This window comes from Molossus molossus, unplaced genomic scaffold (genome assembly GCF_014108415.1).
Source record: "Molossus molossus isolate mMolMol1 unplaced genomic scaffold, mMolMol1.p scaffold_m16_p_7, whole genome shotgun sequence".
Classification (NCBI taxonomy): Eukaryota; Metazoa; Chordata; class Mammalia; order Chiroptera; family Molossidae; genus Molossus; species Molossus molossus.
In genome coordinates, this window is record NW_023425401.1 from 99,958,426 (window position 1) to 99,978,806 (window position 20,381).

General features: G+C 46.2%; 1 protein-coding gene across 1 annotated transcript in view; it reads right to left on the reverse strand.

Annotated features, from left to right (window-relative positions):
* CREB3L2 (cAMP responsive element binding protein 3 like 2) overlaps positions 1 to 20,381 on the reverse strand; it is a 114,786-nt gene that overhangs the window by 25,379 nt on the left and 69,026 nt on the right. The window contains exons 3-4 of the mRNA XM_036247491.1: positions 5,171 to 5,346; positions 3,167 to 3,254 (exon numbers count right to left, since the gene is read on the reverse strand). Coding sequence (XP_036103384.1) covers positions 3,167 to 3,254; positions 5,171 to 5,346 — 264 coding nt within the window. The remainder of the gene's footprint in view (positions 1 to 3,166; positions 3,255 to 5,170; positions 5,347 to 20,381) is intronic.

A 20,381-nucleotide genomic window follows, 5' to 3' on the forward strand; every position in this document is an offset into this window, starting at 1 on the left:
ACAGGACGGTCTGATCACACTTTCCTGACTGGGCAGGTCACAGTAGGTCTTCCCTTGGCACAGGTCAGTCTGTATCTGCAGGGAGCTCTGCACACTGTTCTTACGCAGCTAGGATGACATACCCTTGCAATGTCAGAGTCATCTCCTTTTCCTAACCTCAGAGGCACAAACGCCCACGCCAGAGCACAGGCCACAGAACGCCTCCTTGATATCCTCTTCCCCACATATGTTCATGATACACTCCTGTACCCACCAATGAGAACGAAGTGTGCGTGCCTCCATGTTGCCTTTTATCCAATCCCAGAGATGTCCCGGCTTTGCTTCCTCCCGCCCCCTTAACCCACCACCCGTGGGTTTCATGGGACCCTCCGTAAGTCCCCTCCTGTGATTCTAATGTATAAAATAAGCTGCAAAACTGCCACTCCCTGGGGCATTTTTCTCAATCTGCTGAGATTTTCCTTCCCAGCAGTTCTTGTCAGTTTGGCTCCAATAAACTCATAAAACTTCTTTATAGGTTTGGACATTTCCTACATCTACGGGCCAGGAAGAGGTTCTCCTCTTCTTCAAGTAGAGAAAGCTCGATCTACTGCCAACAGAAAAGGCCTTTCTGAGACACAACTACTCACCTAAGAAAAATGACCCCACCCAGGGCTGCCTTTGGAGGTGACAAGCAGCAACCAGGCGACTCCCTCTCCCACTGAAATTCCTGAATGTCTGAGGGACAGGCCACAGGTCACGTCCCACTCAGCCACCCCCTTCAGCCACGAAGTCCCATCTCCATTTACAGCACACATTTTTTTCTCCCTCACTCTAACCCTTCTTTTCTCTTTCGCTAACATATTCCTTTTTACTAGCTGCTTCCCGTTTTCTCTGCCAAAGCCTTGCCAAACAGTTCCCTGGGCTTTCTGGTGTCTATGGGCACCCTTAGAGCTAACGAATATTCTAGTACAAGCCTACATACCTCTATTGCCAACGCCCCGCCAACAGGTCCAGGCAGCTGAGGAGGGTAGGTGTGCACCTTGACTAGGTGCTCAGCTAGCAAGAAGGAATCCTGAGTGTGTTAACCAAGGTTTTCCCAATGCCCTGAACACCTACGGCACTTGATGGTGTTAGATGAATTACACAAGGCGGCCATCAGACTGAGGCGCCCCTAATGCGGTGACGGCCTGCAAAAGCTAACCCCCAAACCTAAGCCTGTCGGTGCATCAGGGTCACCCAACTGAAACCTAAGGACGCCAGTCACACAGCCGCCTAGGCTTCACGTGACAGCCAACAAGTTCCTCTTGTCGCTCGGCCTCTTCTCTACATGTCTCTCCCTGAGCTCGATGGTGGACCACTTCTAGCCACTTCTGGTTTGGTGCTGCCCGGATCTAATCAATTTTTGCTCCAGTAAATTCAACATGTGTAATATGCCTCGGTTTATCTTCCAGCAATGCTTATTGAAAAGGCATTGTAAAATGCTCACAAACGAACAAAAACGAGAGCAAACGAACCTATCAGGGATTCTGGCTGTCTCCCACGTGGGGCTGGGACATCCGGAGAGCGAGCCAGGAGTTCCTAGTGCTTAATTGTCCCTTTCACTTGGCATAGCCCAAATTATTCTAATACTTTTCTCCTTTTTAAGTAGAGGGCACCCCACCCCCAAAACAAACAACCAACCAAACAAAAACACAGAAACAACAAGAAAAGCAAAGCAAACTTGAATCTCCTCTTCCCTACATATTAGTTCCTGACTTGGCCACAGGCGCCTCAGTATCAGATTTCTAAATACCAATTGAAATGCGGCGCTTAGGTTACTAAAAGGGCTGTGACCACAAGCTCCTCTGCCTAGAAGCTCTGAGGCATTCAAGGGTACGGAATCTCCTGATCTCTGTTTGTCTAGGGTACCAAGAAAGGACTGCTCTTTCCCCTTGAGACACCGTCCTCCAGTGACCCCAGATTCCAAAGCCACTGTGGGACTGGCGAACAGTTACTACCCTTTCTGAAGCAGACCGCAACATAAATTAAAAGAGCATGTATCTGATAGTAATAACCCAAGTCATAAAAATACAAAGTAAAAACTACAGCAGTATCTAAAGCTGAAAGGCACAACGATGTATCACTCGGTGCAAAGAAATACTGTCTCAATATGGATTCTAGTCAACATTATTAATTTTTTAAATGTAATCCTTTTTTGAACTGATTGTAAAGGCAAGTGCCAACCCTGATTAAATGGTCCCAATCACATCCTAAATTTGTTTCTAGTAGGATGAAGATAGACTGTGTGTCTGAGAACTGGTCATATACACATTACGTATATACCACGGCACACACACCTCTTCTATGGTAAACGCTTATATGAATGTCATATCTGTTGACCACACTAATGAACTATCCTTATATAAATAAAAGGAAGGTCACAGCATGGCTGAAGACACAGAATCAAAAAGAGCAGGGCCTGTGCAGGAGGATCTGAATAAACAAGGCAGAGAGACCTTCGCTAGTCTCTATGCGACTTAGGGGTCTGAAGTCAGGTTCCCTATCTATGGGTGTCCTATGGAAACAAGAGAGAGAAGTCAGAAAGAAAATGACATAGAGACAGAACAATGTGAAACTACGACATCTTCAAGTGTGACACTGAGTTCTGAATGGATGACAAGAAGCCCACGAGGTGCACGAACATTAAAAACAGTGAGCAGGCTCCTTGCAACTGCTGTCATCCAAAGTCAACCTCGAAAGACACTGACTTGATCAGACAGATACATTGTGAATTCATTTCACAAAGTGTTTAAGCTAGAGTTGTTTCAATGGGTGACTGTGGGGTGTCTGCTTATTTGTCTCTACGGATCAGCTGTGTCCACAGGTTCCCGCCAGGATGGCATGAGGCCGCACTGTTGTTTGTCTCCATCCAAGTGACAGCAGTCTAGAAAGGTTTTGAAAAATCACCCTGGCTAGGAGACCAAGTACCATACGAGATTTAGCTGAAAATTAAGCCTGTACATATACGGAAAAATAAAATGTAGCTTTTGACATTTGTCTTTGGAATCAAGATTTTTCAAAACAGCTATTTCAAGAAGCAAGCGATGGCTTTGGACCGACTGGCCCCAGCTCTTTCTCCCACACTCCCTTTCTCTCCAGACCTGCACCGGCACCTGGTAACCGAGGGGGCACAGGAGAGGAGACAGACCTTCTTTGGGAGAGAAGTTGAGGAACTGATCCACTTCATGAGGCTCCAGCTTAATCTTAGGGATGACTGTCTGGCACGAGGAGTCAACCTAAAGGAAGAATTTCAAACACAGTTTTTAACAACCAGTAACAACCCCAATGAAATACCCAAGGGAGCTATTTGTCATCTGCGTCTTCCTCTGAGGGACAGCCCCGGAGCTGGCTGAGGTCTGGCTGAGCACAGGTGGCTTTGCCAGGGAGGGGGTCTAGGCCTAACTTCCCTCTCACTGCCAAACCTGGCATTAGAGCAGATGCAACCCTCAGAATTCTCAAACTGAAAGCCCAAGGCTCACTTACGAGTCCCCTTTCTGCTGTTTTTATGGCACTAGAAATGCATTTCATCACAAAATAGACTGAGAAATGTTCAGTGTGACTCAAGCCTGCACCAGTTTGAGCTGAGTACGCATGGGGTGAACCATGCCTCATTCATTCTCTCCAGCCTTCCTGGTGATCGAGAGCATCTACCTGAGAAATACTCAGTAGGAAAAAGAGAAAAGGTATCTGATCCATGCACAGGGAGCATGACCCTGACCACATACTTAAACCAGCTGAAGTAAAATCTGTGCTGCCAGGAGCCCAGTACAATGAAGAGACTGAGGCAGCTCCCGAGCAAGGAGCCCTCGTAGGCAGCTGCAGAGGCTCTGCCTGCTCCCTTGTCTTCTCATCAGTGGACTGTAAAGAGCAGTAAGAATGAGCAGGCGGCCAAGCGGGGTGGCTCCACTGCTCTGTGCCACATGGTCCTGGATAGGTAGGTGACTACACTGTGCTCAGAGGTCTGACTTAAAGAATATTGGTGGAGCCCGGTCAGTGTGGCTCAGTGGATTGAGCATCATCCCAAGGACTGAGAGGTCCCAGTTTGATTCCCAGTCAGGGCACATGCCTGGGTTGCGGGCTTGATTCCCAGTGGGGGGCGTGCAGGAGGCAGCCGAGGGATGTTTCTCTCTCATATCGACGTTTCTATCGCCCTCTCCCTTCCTCTCTCTAAAAAAATCAATAATAACACATTTACACAAATAAAAAAAATTTAAAAAGAATGTTGGTGGAGCCCTGGCCAGTTTGGCTCAGTGGTTAAAGCGTCGGCCTGCGGTCCGGAGAGACCCGGGTTCGGTTCCCGCTAAGGGCACGTACCTCGGTTGCAGTTTGTCCCCGGCCCTGGTTGGTCGTGCGGGTGGCAGCCACTTGATGTGTCCCTTTCACGTCGATGTTTCTCTCTCTCTCTCTCCCTTTCTATCTGTACAAAAAATGGAAAAATATCCTCGGGTGAGGATAAAAAAAAAAAAAAAAAGAATGTTGGTGGAGTCATTGCTTGTCACCTGCGATTTTAAGAAAAGTTAGAACTGACTCCAACATCTGTAAGAAGATTCACAAGAATGATTCTGGAACATCAACAGACAATGGAAATACCTGGAGAGAAGGCAAAATTCTACTTGCTGTAGGCATGGAATCGAGCAAGGAAGAAATTGCCAATTTCTTATGCTTTCCATGGGCAACACGATAGGAATTAATAGATGGGAGATTCCGGAATTGGGTCACTGAGGTTCAGCACTGCAGCAGGAAAGTCAAACATTACCCAGGAACTAGCATTCCCAGTAGCTGTGGCTCTGTACGCCATGGGTGGCACCATCATCTTAACCAGGCCCTTGCCACTGGCTTAAAAAGCAACCCATGGAGAAGTTCTTTTTCTTTTTTTTTTTTTTTTTTTACCATGAATATCTATTTTTTTTTACTTTGTAATAGCAATCATAGAAACACAAAAATCATACTTGCTACCAATTTTTCTGGACAATGCCTTTAAAGGAAACAATATAATCAGTGCTGACAGCAAATCAACGTATCCTTGATTCACACATAGTTACATATCCTTAGACATACAGCCAGTAGCTCCCAACAGATTAAATGCCTTATTAGAGAATGAGAATCTAGGTCTCTTGATCTAATCTGTTTATCTAGAGACAATTGCGTATACCCCAGGATTCATTTCCAGAGGAGGTTCCTCCTTTTCAAAAGGGGTGGCGATGGCCGTGATGGTCAGAGTGACAGAGGGAACAAGTCCTGGGGGTGACTCCTCTGTGATGGGCTCGGTCTTGATGGTGGTCGAAGGAAAGTCTGCGGACAGGTACCATTTCTCACTTTCCGCTTCATCTGTGGGAACAAGACAGGCACACATGTGAACAGGCTCAAGGCATCAGGTGTAAGTAAAACAAATGACCACTGACCTTTTCCCTAGGGGGAAAAAAACTCCAACTAAGAATTACTGAGTGTAGAATAAATGAGTGTGTGTGAGAGGAGATAAATGCATGAAGGAATACATGACAAAGTAAGAATCCATACTCGAGTGTAAGTATTCCTAAAGAACTCTGGAAAGATCCGCCCGGCCAGTGTGGCTCAGTGGACTGAGTGTCCTCCCATGGACTGGGAGGTCCCGGCCCGATTCCGGGTCAGGGCACATGCCTGGAGGCAGCCGGTCGATGTTTCTCTCTCATATCAATGTTTCTATCTTTCTCTCCCTTCCTTCTCTCTGGAAAATCAATAAAAACATATATATATATATATATATATATATATATATATATATATTTTAAAAGGACTCTGGAAGGATCCATATGAAAGAAAGAAATCGGCTCCCTGTACACACAGGAAGGAAGCTGGGTGGTTGGGAAATAGAATAGGAGAATTTCAATGTGTCAGGTTTCATACTTTTTGGTTTTCAAATCAAGTTAATGTGTTATCTATATAAAAATAAATAAATAAGCACATTTTAAAATAAGAAAAAAAGACACAAATGGTTGGCAACCAGGGTCTCAGGAGAGAGGGCCACAGACAATGTTAGGAGGTATCTCTATTCTTCTCCCAATGGACAGATATTTGTTTTCTCCTTTTTTTTCTTTTTTTTGTTTCTTCTCACTCTCTGTCTTTTGTTTTCTTTTGTTTCCCTACAGCCCTAGTATGCTTTAAACCAGACTTTGACTTCCAGAACGTTACCCAGTCCCCTGGGAAACCAGTTTGTGACCAACGCCTGTCCTTGCTGAAATGGACGAGAAAAGGGCTCATCCAGAGAAAAGGGCTGGGTCTTGGTGAGTCTGGGTCTTGGTTTGCCCTTGGCGTTTGTGATCATGACAGGGCGTGGGGGCAGCAATACAGCGACACCACGCAGCAGACAGCAGCACCTCTGCCACTTAACGCACATTCTCGAGGACCCCACGCGGCACTGCGCGACCTCACCTGCAACCTCAGCTCAGCCCTGGGAGAGCAGGGAGGAGATGGGGGAGAGAGGGGGGGGAGACAAGGAGACTCCACACAGGCACAGAACAAGAGAAAACAGGTCAGGGATTCCCTGAAATCCGCCTTCCTTGTCTAATCCCCGTTTGAGTAAAATGAGGAGCAAATAAAGCAACGATACGCTCTCTGGCGTGGTGAGGACGTTTCAACACTCGCAGCACATGCTCGGGGAGCCATTACTGCTCAGGGGGCGAGTCATTCACATCACGAAAGGACTTAACACAGGAGAACTGGACTCCAGCTTTCTCATAAACACGTACAAGAAAATCACCCACTACTGCCAGGGGTGAGAGAGAGGGGTCACCCAAGTGAAAAACTAAAGTTCCAAATTATTTTATTTATCTTTTTTACAGAGAGAGGGAGGGAGAGAGGGGGGGGGAGAGAGAGAGAGAGAGAGAGAGAGACGTCAATGAGAGAGAACATCGATTGGCCTCCTCCTGCATGTGCCCCCCACTGGGGATTTGGCCCACAACCTGGGCATGTGCCCTGACCGGGAATTGAACCGGCGACCTCTTGGTGCATGGGTCTACGCTCAACCAGTGAGCCACACTGGCCAGGCTAAAGTTCACAATTATTAAATGGTATTTCATGACACAGGAAAGAGTGAGATTCACATTCACAAAGAAACATGATCTGCCCCTAAATCCAGTTTATAACTGACTTAATTATCCCAGCCCCAATTTATTTCCTGAAGTGAAATGAAGATGGGCAAGAAGATGTTTTGCTTGCAGGGCTAGTTTTATCAGGCTGCTGAGTGTGGCAGAGTGAAGGGGAATTTCCAGCTTTCTCAGGGTAAGCACCACATCCTGGCGGAGGGGGAGGGGAGGAAACCAAGGGCCTTTGATGGCAGCCAGGGGAGGGAGACCACAGAATTCTGCGGGCCAGATGGGCGCCCCAGCTCAGCCCCGAGACGCAGCTGCATGATGGAGCCAAAGGAAGATTCTAACGCCTCTCCCGAAAGGAGCTCAGGAACTATCAGACCGTCACCTGCAAGGAAGACACACTGAAGAGAGATGTGGGGAAGGGTTGGAGAGAGAGACAGCAGAGACCACACGGTCTCCATCCAGCAATGACATATGGACGTCTCTGCCAGATCCCTGGCCATGGAGTTGTGATAACTGTGATGAATCTTAAGCCACAAGGCAAACGAAGGAGAAGGCAAAAAGAAACACAAAAAGCAAACACAGAGTTATGACAGCACGAAGACACAATTATGATAATAATCGCACTAAACCCTTCTCAAGGCACACACTTTTATAAAATAGGTCAAGCTAGTTTATGTGCTTAATGTTCAGTGTCCTGTACCCCTGTTTTAAAAGAAAAGAAATGCATATGTATATGAAGGCATTGCTCTATCAGAGATGGAGACTGAAGGAAAAATAATGAAAATAATGACATCTGAACCATGAAACAAAACGAGCTCTCTCAAACACAGCCGAACTCTCTCAGGCGAGAAGTCGGAGGAACTACCTCTTCTCCCCTGAGCTTTTTTGAGGACCAACAGCAGTACTGCCCTCACGCTCCTGCTCCAATACAGCAGTTTAGTCCTCTACCTTGGAAGATACTCTTTGGGTTAGGCGTTTACGGCCATCAAGCTCAAACGCATCATTTTATAGATGAGGAAACTAACACGCACAATGCAAATTAGTGGCAGGACCCAGATCTTGAACTCCCAGTCGGTAAGTATTCTTTCCATTCAAGAAACAACTAAACATGTAGATAAAGATGTGTGCACAAATATGCTCACGACAGGATTATTGATCATCACAAAAGACAGAAAATAACTAAAGCATTAAGGAACAAAGGCAAAGTTAACAAATCATGGTGCACCCACACAATGGAATATCTATATGGCCAGGAATACGACATGTATTAAGCCTCTTTAATAACAAGGCAAAGACTGATGATAAAATGTTAAGAAAACACCTGGATATTGATGTGTAGACTCTTCATGAAGAAAGTAACAGGAAAAAAAGACTAGAGGAACTATGCCAAAAGTGCACCTTGAGAATCATCCAGAACACACGTGACACCTTTGTCTTTAAACTTTATGCTATTTCTAAGTCGCCTATACTGGGAACAGGCTGCACCTGGATGTTCACACGTGGATGATGGCCTGCTTCCTCCTGTGCTGCTCGATGCCTCTGGATGCTAATCACCAGACAGAAGCCCCCGTGGCTCAAGGGGTTCATTCTGCATCTTGTTGATCCTCTGAATCAACAAGAGTCAGTAGCACCTGAACAGATATGTGATAAAGTGCATTACTCTCTCCAGCTCTTGACTCCTCCAGCTGCCCCTGACCTTTGCCATACACATGTAGACTCTTAAAATACATTTGCACAAATGGACGTACACACTTGTCATCGCATGAGAAGAATGTGTCAGGACAATCTATTGATCTCAGGAGAAGGATGACAGACACGTAAAACAGAGTTACCCCCAAAACTGAGCCTGGCTCAAATCAGCCAACTCGCAGCTGTCGTTAGACATGTGAGTGCATCTAGCGAAACCCAGCAAAATCACTCAGCTGCCCCGCACCCCCAATATTAGCCAGCCTCCAACCAAGGCACAGACATGTGAGCTATAATAATAAATGATTGGCCCTGGCCAGTTTGGCTCAGCAGTTAGAGTGTCAGCCCGTGGACCAAAGAGTCCCGGGTTCAATTGCTGCTAAGGGCACGTACCCCGGTTGCAGTTTGTCCCCAACCATGGTTGGGGTTGTGTGGGTGGCAACCAGTCGATGTGTCTCTCTCTCTTCCCCCCTCTCTCCCTCCTGCTCTATCTGAAGATAAATACAAAAATGTCCTCAAGTGAGGATAAAAAAATAAAATAAAATAAATGATTGTTGTTAAAGATAATGAGTTTTGCATTTTTTTTGCTATGCAGTAATATAGCTGGCTGATACAACAGAGTTGAATATATATATTAAAAATTAAATCGTGCCCAGCCAGTGTGGTTCAGTGGTTGAGCATCAACCCATGCACCAAGGTTGCTGGTTCGATTCCCGGTCAGGGCACATGCCCAGGTTGTGGGCCCGATCCCCAGTGGGGGGCATGAAGGAGGCAGCCAATCAATGTTCTCTCTCATCGATGTTTCTATCTGTCTCTCCCTCTCCCTTCCTCTCTCTCTCTAAAATCAATAAAGAAAAAAAAATTAAATCATTATATCAGAACCCATTGCAACAAAATAACTATACATTTCCATAACTCCTCTAAACCATCAATTGTGAAACATATCAATGTGTACTTTTTAGACTGACTTATTTGGCCCACTAGTTACATCACAGAATAAATGACTTCAGAGAAGAAAATCAGCGAGTCAGAAGCCTGGTGAGAACAACATTCCAGGGCAGTTGGAATTAGAGAAAAGATCTTTCATTCTGGACTACTGAGTAGTGGCTGGTACTCTGTCCCTCCGTGGAAATAAACATCAAAGCAGAGAAAACAAAATGACACATGTTACCTATGAAGTAGGAGGTTAACAAAGGATCGAGTAAAAGGGACTGAGTAGCACATGTATTATCATTTTCCACCCGACCTTATTTTCGTATTTTTATTTTATCGGCAAAATCACCCTGGCTTAGAACTGGAATTATCCTGAGATGTTCAGGTTACTGGCTAAACTACAAAATCAAGTGTCAGCACACACACTACACCCTCTCATTTCTAAAGCTTGAAGCTTAGATACTGTATTAAGTTAAAAAAAAAAAAAACTCCCTAAATTATGTTTACACGCCTTTTAAGTTTCATTGCAGAAGGAAAACATCACCCAATAAGGTCAGCAGTGTGCACTGTGGGGAGTAAGAGGAGCCCCTGCCGTGTCCTCTGATTTTATTTAAACAGCTTCCTGTCCAAGGTCAGGCTCCACTGGCATATCTCCTCCGCATCACCACTCAGCTATCAGCAAGAAAACAAAAACAAGCCACTGTCTCGTGGTGATGAGCAAGGACAAAATGGAGCAGCTGTGAGCAATGGGGCTGGACGCCAAGGTTATTAAGGCAGCAGGGTGAGCAGGGGAGCCGAGGAAGACGGGAAAGCTAAGCCCACGTAGAGGCAACACCGAGATGCAGATCCTCAAGCATTTCCATATGTGCTGCATAAATAACTGGACCGAATTGATATTGATTCCTGGGAAGGGAGAAGAAAAGTTTAAACTCTAAACGAGGAGCACATGGTATCTATAAATGTTATACTATATATGTATGTGTTATGGGTGTATGTGTGTGTATATATACAGATATACACACACACACATGCACACATATACACATGTGTATATGTATAGTGTATGTGTGTATTCTTAAAATGAGAAATCACATGAGACAAATACCACTTATAAGATATACCCACATAGCCCTGGCCGGTTTGGCTCAGTAGTTAGAGCATCGGCCCACGGATCAAAGAGGCTCAGGGTTTGATTCTGGACAAGGGCATGTACCTCAGTTGTGGTTCTGTCCCTGGCACTGGCCACGGTCGTTCAGAAGGCAACCAATCAATGTGTCGCTCTCACATAGATGTCTCTCTCTCTCTCTCTCTCCCCCCCCCCCACCTTCCCTACCACTCTATCTGAAAATCAATGGAAAAATATTCTCAGCTGAGGATTAAAAAAAAAATACACCCCATATATATTTCTATTTGCTATTTCATTCATTTGCTATTTATTTAACATATCTAATTGAAGAGAAAATGTGTGTAAATTAAATAAGTGCACCTTACCTAATCCTCAGCATTTGATAACTGCTTGCCCTTTGAAATTTTTCAGAGGAATCAGCAAATCTTGACCAATCTTTGAGGTAAAAATCTCTTCAAGGAAAAATGGTAAGGCTGGGTTCAAGAGGCTGGGAGAGGCCAAGAACTCAGCCCCATGTGTCAGAATCATGCGAAACTACAGCCCACTACATGCTCAAGTGGAAGTTAGAGGCCTGTCTGCCCACGGTCCCCGTCCTGGGCGACTTAACCCTGAAATAACCTTCAGTGATGAGTGGCAGGACGGGGTGCTGATAATAGTAAAAATAGTAAACACTTCACTGTGACTATTTCCTAGGTGCTAACTTCACTTGATCCTGAGAGTAACGGCGTAAAGCAGGCGCTACTATTACCCCCACTTTACAGACAAGGAAGCGAGGAGATTAAATAACTCACCCACGGTCACCCAGCTGGTACGTGGCGGGCCGGGGTCACCCTCAGACAAACCACTCTAGCAGGCTACTTTTCAAAAAGATATCAACGATTAAAGAGAGCTCTAGGCAAGAGCGATAATTCTTCAATTAATGTTATCTTGAGCTCACAATCAGCCATTAGAAAAGGTTGCAGTATTGGTTCTTTCTATGCTCCTTACCTTAGTTTACACAGATTTCTCATCTCATGTTCACAAGGTGAAAAATTCCAGTTTAAGATCAACCAGTAATAGCTCACACATTCAGAGTGCCCACGATGCTGGGCACCGTTCTAAATGTGCCCATGGATTAGACCAGCGATTCTCAACCTCTTCCATCTCATGGCCCATAAACTAATTATTAAAATTCTGCAGCACACCAAAACACATATTTTTTACTGATCTGACAAAAAAAAAAAAAATTGGTTTAAATTTGAGTCATTCACACCAGATGGCTATTGTTGTATTGGCTGTCGTCATTTTTTTATTTGATAATCTAAGGGAAAAGAGGTCAGTGTCCTGATTAAATAGTCAGGTGTTGCATGTTTTGAACGTTCTTGCAGCACACTGGTTGAAAATCACTGTGTTGGATGACTGTCCACGATCAGTATACTTTCTCTCAGATACCTCCCTCCCTCACTGTCCTTCTTGCTCGGGAAACAGACCCCCTTGCCTTACTCCATTCATTCATGTTGTGGTCAGTCGGTAACTTACATACTTAAGAATGCAGTAATTTGCATAAAGACAATAATAATAATAATATCTAATATTTATTTAGTGCTTACTCATTGCCAGGCACTGTTTTAAATGCTTACTTAATACATATTAACTCACTGAATCCCTACAACAATGTGTGAGGTATTATTATTCCCATTTTAAGGATCAGGAAAATTAGGCATAAGAGTTGAGCAACTTACCCAAGACACCATCATTCATAAGAGGCAGAACCCAGCCAGGCCAGTGTGGCTCAGTGGTTGAGCGTCGACCCATACACCAAAAGGTCACCAGTTCAATTTCCACTCAGAGCACTTGCCCAGGTTGTGGGCCAAATCCCCAGTGGGGGGCATGCAGGAGGTGGCCAGTTGATGTTCTCTCTCATGGATGTTTCTATCTCCCTCTCCCTCTGCCTTTCTCTCTCTAAAATCAATTAAGAAAAAATATTTTAAAAATAATAATAATAAGAGGCAGAGCCCAGATTCAAATCCAGACATTTTGACTCTAACAATTAACCGCTATATTCCACCAATGCTCTGCTTTTAGTACCTCAGGTCCTTCTGCAGGATACAGTAGTTGGAGTATGAATTAAATATCTGTGGGACAAATGGTTGGTGTCCAAAGATTATTTAGCAATGAATAAGTTTTTTCTCCACTGACGTTATGATTCTCACTCACAAATTTCCGAAGTCATTTTCATTGCTAGGTAGATATAAATATTGCTTTCTTATACTATTCTAGCATTGCAATGGCTAGGCAGTCAAAGAAGTCATTATTTTACTTAACCAAAAAAAAAGCATCATTATCCTTTTTACCTGTTAGAAAAAAGAAAGTAAAAAGTAATGCCAAGAGAGGTGATGGCTAGCCCCGGCTTCAGACGGGGAGAGGTCGACCATTCCTCCACCTGCCAAGCCTAGAGCACCCGGTCCTTTCTCCAGCCCACCCTGCCGGAGGACCAGGAACTCTCTGTAGGCAGATGACCCGCACACCTGAACCTACGCCCTCTAACTTAGATGGCTCGGAATGATGCTCCTGTCCATGGCTCCAACTAACCACCATGAAGAAACAGCTAATCATCAATATGTGTGTTTCCCTCGGGTGCCATCGCCTCAGGACATTGCAACATGGAGCGTCTCCAACCCCGCAAACTGGAAACATTCATCACTGTGACTCACCTCGGCCGTGACTCAGCGATCGCGATCGTGGGCTAATTCTGCCCTGGTTCATCTAAACATCCCCAAACCCAAGCCACTGGTACACTTTGTTTTCTTTGGCATGTATATTCTACCCTTCCCGTTCCCCAGCATCGCTACAGCCCAGCACGTTACACCCCTTCCCGTTCCCCGGCATCGCTACAGCCCAGCACGTTACACCCCTTCCCGTTCCCCGGCATCGCTACAGCCCAGCACGTTACACCCCTTCCCGTTCCCCAGCATCGCTACAGCCCAGCAGGTTACACCCCTTCCCGTACCCCAGCATCGCTACAGCCCAGCAGGTTACACCCCTTCCCGTACCCCGGCATCGATACAGCCGAGCACGTTCGTTACACCCCTTCCCGTACCCCGGCATCGCTACAGCTGAGCACGTTACACCCCTTCCCGTACCCCAGCATCGCTACAGCCCAGCACGTTACACCCCTTCCCGTTCCCCGGCATCGCTACAGCCCAGCACGTTACACCCCTTCCCGTACCCCGGCATCACTACACCCCGGCATCGCTACAGCCCAGCACGTTACACCCCTTCCCGTACCCCCAGCATCGCTACAGCCCAGCACGTTACCCCCTTCCCGTCCCCGCATCGCTACAGCCCAGCACGTTACACCCCTTCCCGTACCCCAGCATCGCTACAGCCCAGCACGTTACCACCCCTTCCGTTAACCCCTGCATCGCTACAGCCCAGCACGTTACACCCCTTCCCGTTCCCCCGGCATCGCTACAGCCCAGCACGTTACACCCCTTCCCGTTCCCCAGCATCGCTACAGCCCAGCACGTTACACCCCTTCCCGTACCCCAGCATCGCTACAGCCCAGCACGTTACACCCCTTCCCGTTCCCCGGCATCGCTACAGCCCAGCACGTTACACCCCTTCCCGTTCCCCAGCATCGCTACAGCCCAGCACGTTACACCCCTTCCCGTTCCCCAGCATCGCTACAGCCCAGCACGTTACACCCCTTCCCGTACCCCCAGCATCGCTACAGCCGAGCACGTTACACCCCTTCCCGTTCCCCGGCATCGCTACAGCCCAGCACGTTACACCCCTTCCCGTACCCCGGCATCGCTACAGCCCAGCACGTTACACCCCTTCCCGTACCCCGGCATCGCTACAGCCGAGCACGTTACACCCCTTCCCGTACCCCGGCATCGCTACAGCCGAGCACGTTACACCCCTTCCCGTTCCCCGGCATCGCTACAGCCCAGCACGTTACACCACTTCCCGTACCCCGACATCGCTACAGCCCAGCACGTTACACCCCTTCCCGTTCCCCGGCATCGCTACAGCCGAGTACGTTACACCCCTTCCCGTTCCCCAGCATCGCTACAGCCCAGCACGTTACACCCCTTCCCGTTCCCCAGCATCACTACAGCCCAGCACGTTACACCCCTTCCCGTTCCCCAGCATCGCTACAGCCCAGCACGTTACACCCCTTCCCGTACCCCAGCATCGCTACAGCCCAGCACGTTACACCCCTTCCCGTACCCCGGCATCGATACAGCTGAGCACGTTACACCCCTTCCCGTTCCCCGGCATCGCTACAGCCCAGCACGTTGTGCATCGCTACAGCCCAGCACGTTACACCCCTTCCCGTACCCCGGCATCGCTACAGCCCAGCACGTTACACCCCTTCCCGTACCCCGGCATTGCTACAGCCCAGCACGTTGTACCCCTTCCCGTACCCCAGCATTGCCGTGCACACCTTCCAGGCTCTGGAATCATCAGCCATGAGACACTTTCCTCGTCTCCAGAAACCTCCTTCCCACTCTCCTAAGGCCCTGTTGCCCAACCCACAATGAGTCACTGCCTTCCAGCAGGCATCCCATTTCCCCCAAGCGACAGCATACCAGCGCGTCTGCTCATCTGCAGCTCACAGACTTCATTCCCGCCTGTGACAACAGCTCCATAATATCGTGTATCTATACTCGGCCAGCCCTCCCGGCCACCTGGAGCCCCTGCTGGCTCTAGAAACCCACGCAGCTATCCGAAGGAGGGGGATTATTATTGATGTCCGTGTCCCACCTCCCTAGACCTGAAACAGCCACAGTTACAGTCCCTTATGCCAACCAAAATAAAGTTGCCTTGACTTGTGCATGGTACAAATACTGCACTAGACCACCTCTGTATTCATATATTTTAGAGTCTATTGATATTTTATATATTTTCTAACTTGGTTCTGCACCACCTGGGAGGATAGGAACCATGTCTAGTTCCGTCCAAACAGCCTTGGTCCAGCACTACTAAGTTTTTCTCCTTCGGAGGAACACCGCAATTAAGGACTAAGCAAATGAATACTGAGCCTCCCAATTTAATCGCAAAGCAACATGAGTAAGCTACGGGTAACTCAGAAAGACATACACTCCATGTGCTGAGATGCACGACTTGATCATTTAAATATAAGTTTTTATTCCTGAATCAAAGCATAAAAATAGCCACAGACATTCTACATTTTACTTGGATGTTTCTGCTATGTCCATAACCTCCTTCCCCCACCCCACCCCCACCCCAAACAGAAAACCCTGCTTAGTATCTGGCTAACAGCCTTAATCCTGGGGCGAAATGACCGGGCTGCATGTAGGTGTCTTTCAGGCAGTTTTGAAGGCTGAGCCACAGCCCTAGACCGGCTCCTGTGGTTGCTGAGCCACACGAGGTTCTTTAGCCCGAGTGTTTCAGAAAAGTCTACTGATTAAGCTCTGAAGACAGATGACTCCCATGTAACCCTAGACCAGTGTTTCTCAACCTTTTTTTTACTCACAAACTCTTTTAAGGATCTTTTTTAAAAAGTTATAATATTCTCTCCGCAGAAAAACTAACAAATGTTAATAGCTCAAAATTTTGAATCTAATTTATACCATCTGAGGTCCATGATGGTATAAAAGAATACAAATATCATATATAATTGGCCTGGGGTTCAAGGAGGGAGGGAGAGTTAGCAGGAAAAGAACGAGGAAGGGAGGAAGGAAGGAAGGAAGGAAAGAAGGAAGGAAGGAAGGAAGGAAGGAAGGAAGGAAGGAAGGAAGGAAGGAAGGAAGGAAGGAAGGGGCGGGCTAGCGTGGGAGAGAAAGAGACGAGAGAGGGGAGGAAGAGGCAGAAGAGGAAAGAGAAAAATCCTAATAAACTTGGAGAGAGGTTCTATTTCAACTGTTTATCTTATCGCTTTGTTTTAAGCTTAGAAGCAATTACAGAAGAACTACGTTTAATGTAAGTAAAAATGGACAAGATGATCTGATCCACTGGCTTTCCCAGGCATAATGAAATATGTGCTCACTACCCATCGTTAGAAACAAGGACTCCTGGTTTTGCTTCAGCTGCTCTCTCAATACATGAGGTAAAGAATACTAACTTTAGCCCTGGCCAGTTTGGCTCAGCGGTTAGAGCGTCGGCCTGCGGTCCGGAGAGACCCGGGTTCGGTTCCCGCTAAGGGCACGTACTTCGGTTGCAGTTTGTCCCCGGCCCTGGTTGGTCGTGTGGGTGGCAGCCACTCGATGTGTCCCTTCACGTCGATGTTTCTCACTCTCTCTCCCTTCCTCTCTCTCCCTCCCATTCTATCTGTACAAAAAATGGAAAAATATCCTCGGGTGAGGATAAAAAAAAAAAAAAAAAGAATACTAACTTTAGCCCGGCCCGTGTGGCTCAGTGGTTGAGCATCGACCCATGCACCAAGAGGTCACCGGTTTGATTCCCAGTCAGGGCACATGCCCAGGTTGCGGACCCGATGCCCAGTGGGGGGCATGCAGGAGGCGGCCAATTAGATGTTCTCTCTCATTGATGTTTCTATCTCTCTCGCCCTCTCCCTTCCTCTCTCTCTTAAAATCAATAAAGAAAAAAAATTTTTAATTAAAAAAAAAAAAGAATACTAACTTTAGTGGGAACAACAATTTTTAAGTGTTGCCTAAAGAACCAACCCCTCCTCAACAGGTAAGTGATCTGTCTGACAGAGCACTGGGATCTGTGTGGGATGCAGAATGAGGTTCACACAAATAAAATAATTCTGCTCCCTAACATTTGGCCATCTACAAAACTCAGAAAAACAATTGAAGCTAAGTCCTAGAAAAAAGTTTCCTGAGCACGCCCCCCATCCAATCATGCCCGTGGCCTAACCTTAATTTCACACACCCAGGTGGTTCCTTCCCATGTGCGTTATCCCTATTAATACAAGTGCTTTTGCTGGCAACAGGAAGGTAGGCATTACTCAGAGAAAAACTGGTAAATACTGAAGATGAACTGTGGATCAGAAACCCTACAAAATATATCTGACACTCTGTACCTGTTCTGGGCAAATTACTAGCACATACTATTTGCAACACCAGGTCTAAAAATAGCACAAGGTGCCAGTTGGTGGAACTGAAGGATGTGTGCTTTGGCCTAGTGATAAGAGAGGCTTCCTGGAAATGATGGACTGATTATTTCTCCTCACACTAGGCTGTTCAAATAGGCGGCTCCCGTGAGTTACGTTGCATTTATATCGAGTAGAATTTAAAAACAAAGAGATGGTACACCTGAAATGAATATTATATTGCATTGCAACTGTAACTAGAAAATATTTTTAAGTTGTACTCTCCAAACCCTTCACTGCATAAAGCTTATGATATAACCACAAACTTAATAATAATAATAATAACAATAATAATGATGATGATGATGTGTTTTCAGGGAAAAGAAAGGGGCCCTGAATTTTGGGAAATTTGCTTCCTTTCATTCACTTCCCCAGGGGCATTTTACCACTGACACTGTTTTAACGCTATTCAACACATCAAGGCCCAGATCGATTCTGCCGCATTTATGCAACTCTTCCTGTGACCTTCAGTGGGTGTGCTCTTTCTCCTCTCCACTTGTGCAGCTTCATTTCCTCTTGGGTCATTACTCACATTCTGTCTGAAGTATTTGGGTACATGGCGTTTCCATGAGGCTCTGAGCTACATACAGGCAGGATCTAAGTGTCACTGTTGTGTCCCACAAGTATCTAGGTCAGTGCCTGATACGCAGCAAGTGTTCAACAAACATGTAGGATTGAAGGAGAAAGTCCTTCTGCTTGGTTGTCTGGGCCATCTCTAACCTGCGTATTTAAGAATGGCAAGGCTGCAAAATAGCTAATTGCACAGATGTTAATTATCTGGATACAATAGAAGTATTGTTATATTGTTATCACACTCCTGCCACAGGGCCTTTGCACTTGCTGTTTCCTCTGCCTGGAAGCCTTTTCTTGAGATATACATTTAGTTCTTCCCAGCATCTCCTGCTGATATTTGTGCAAATGTTATCTTCAACGAAAGTCCTTCCCTATCTATCCTATTTAAAACTCCAACACTCCCCTGCTATGATTTGAATGCTTGTGCCCCTCAAAACTCATATGTTGAAATCCTCATCTACAAAAATCAGGAGAGGTAATAAATGATTATTATTGTTTTCAGCCATTAATTTTGGGAGATTTATTACACAGTAATAGATAACTAATACAAACGGTACTGGAAATGACTTCCACAGAGGAAGTAGGGCTTGAAATACGAGCATCGAAAAAAAAAAAAAAGTAGAAATAACAGGCAAAGCAGAAAAGCGAGTATGGGAAAAACCATGAGCAAAGGCGGGTATGACACGGAATCATACCACACACAGATCCGCAGGATGGGAACAAATCTAAAGGACAGTTAGTCCAACCTCTCACTCAATACTAAAGTCCACTCTTAAATCAAAACGCAGGCAGGGATCCCATGAATTTATCTAAGCTGAAACCCAGGAGAAGGCCGGCCTCCTGTAACTCTCCTCCACGTAGTGATACAAATGAAGCATTCAGTCACAACAGAGACCACATTCCTGAGTCTGACTGACGTCACTCCTGAACGTGATTCAGTAAGAAGTGAGGGAGGAGGAAGAGCGAGAGTAGACGGGGAGGGTTAAGAGGAAAAGGAGGAGAAGTAGAAGAAGGAAGAAAAGAAGGAAAAGAAAGCAAGAACAACAATAACTACAACAACAGAAGAAGAAAGAGGAGAGGAGAGAAGGAAGAAAAACTGATTTCTTGAAATGCTATGTGGTGGGCATTGTCCTATGTTCTTTTTATTTTATTTTTTAACTTTAGTTTTTTTTTTAATATATCTTTATTGATTTTTTTTTTTTAATCCTCACCCAAGGACATTTTTCCACTTTTTGTTCAGACAGAGTGGGAGGGAGAAAGAGGAAGAGAGAGAGAGAGAAACATCGACATAAAAGGGACACATCGAGTGACTGCCACCCGCATGACCAACCAGGGCCAGGGACAAACTGCAACCCAGGTACATGCCCTTAGCGGGAACTGAACCCCGGTCTCTCTGGACCGCAGGCTGACGCTCTAACCGCGGAACCAAACCGGCCAGGGCTTTTTATTGATTTTTTTAGAGAGAGAGGAAGGGAGAGATTAAAACATCAATGTGAGAGAAATACATAGATTAGCTATTTCCTGCATGCCCCCTCCTGGGGATCAAGCCCAAAACCTGGGCATGTGCCTCGACCAGGAATCAAACCGGTACCTCTCAGTCCATGGGGCAATGTTCAATCCACTGAGCCACACAGGCTGGGCAATCCTAAATTCTTTAAACACATCATCTCATTTACCCTTGCCACAACTCCACACCCTTAAATTATTTTAGTTCTATTTCCTCCCTTCCTTCCCCAGAGACTCTCCCTGACCCCTTCTCCTGATCTGAGATAGAGAAAGCGGACAAACTACAGAGAAGAAGAATTAAGTCATCATGCACCTAACCTTTTGTCAGGAAGAATCTGAGCATATACTTAAGGCTCCAGAAGGGTCCAGCCAAGAAAGAATCCATTCACAGATCTGGGACATG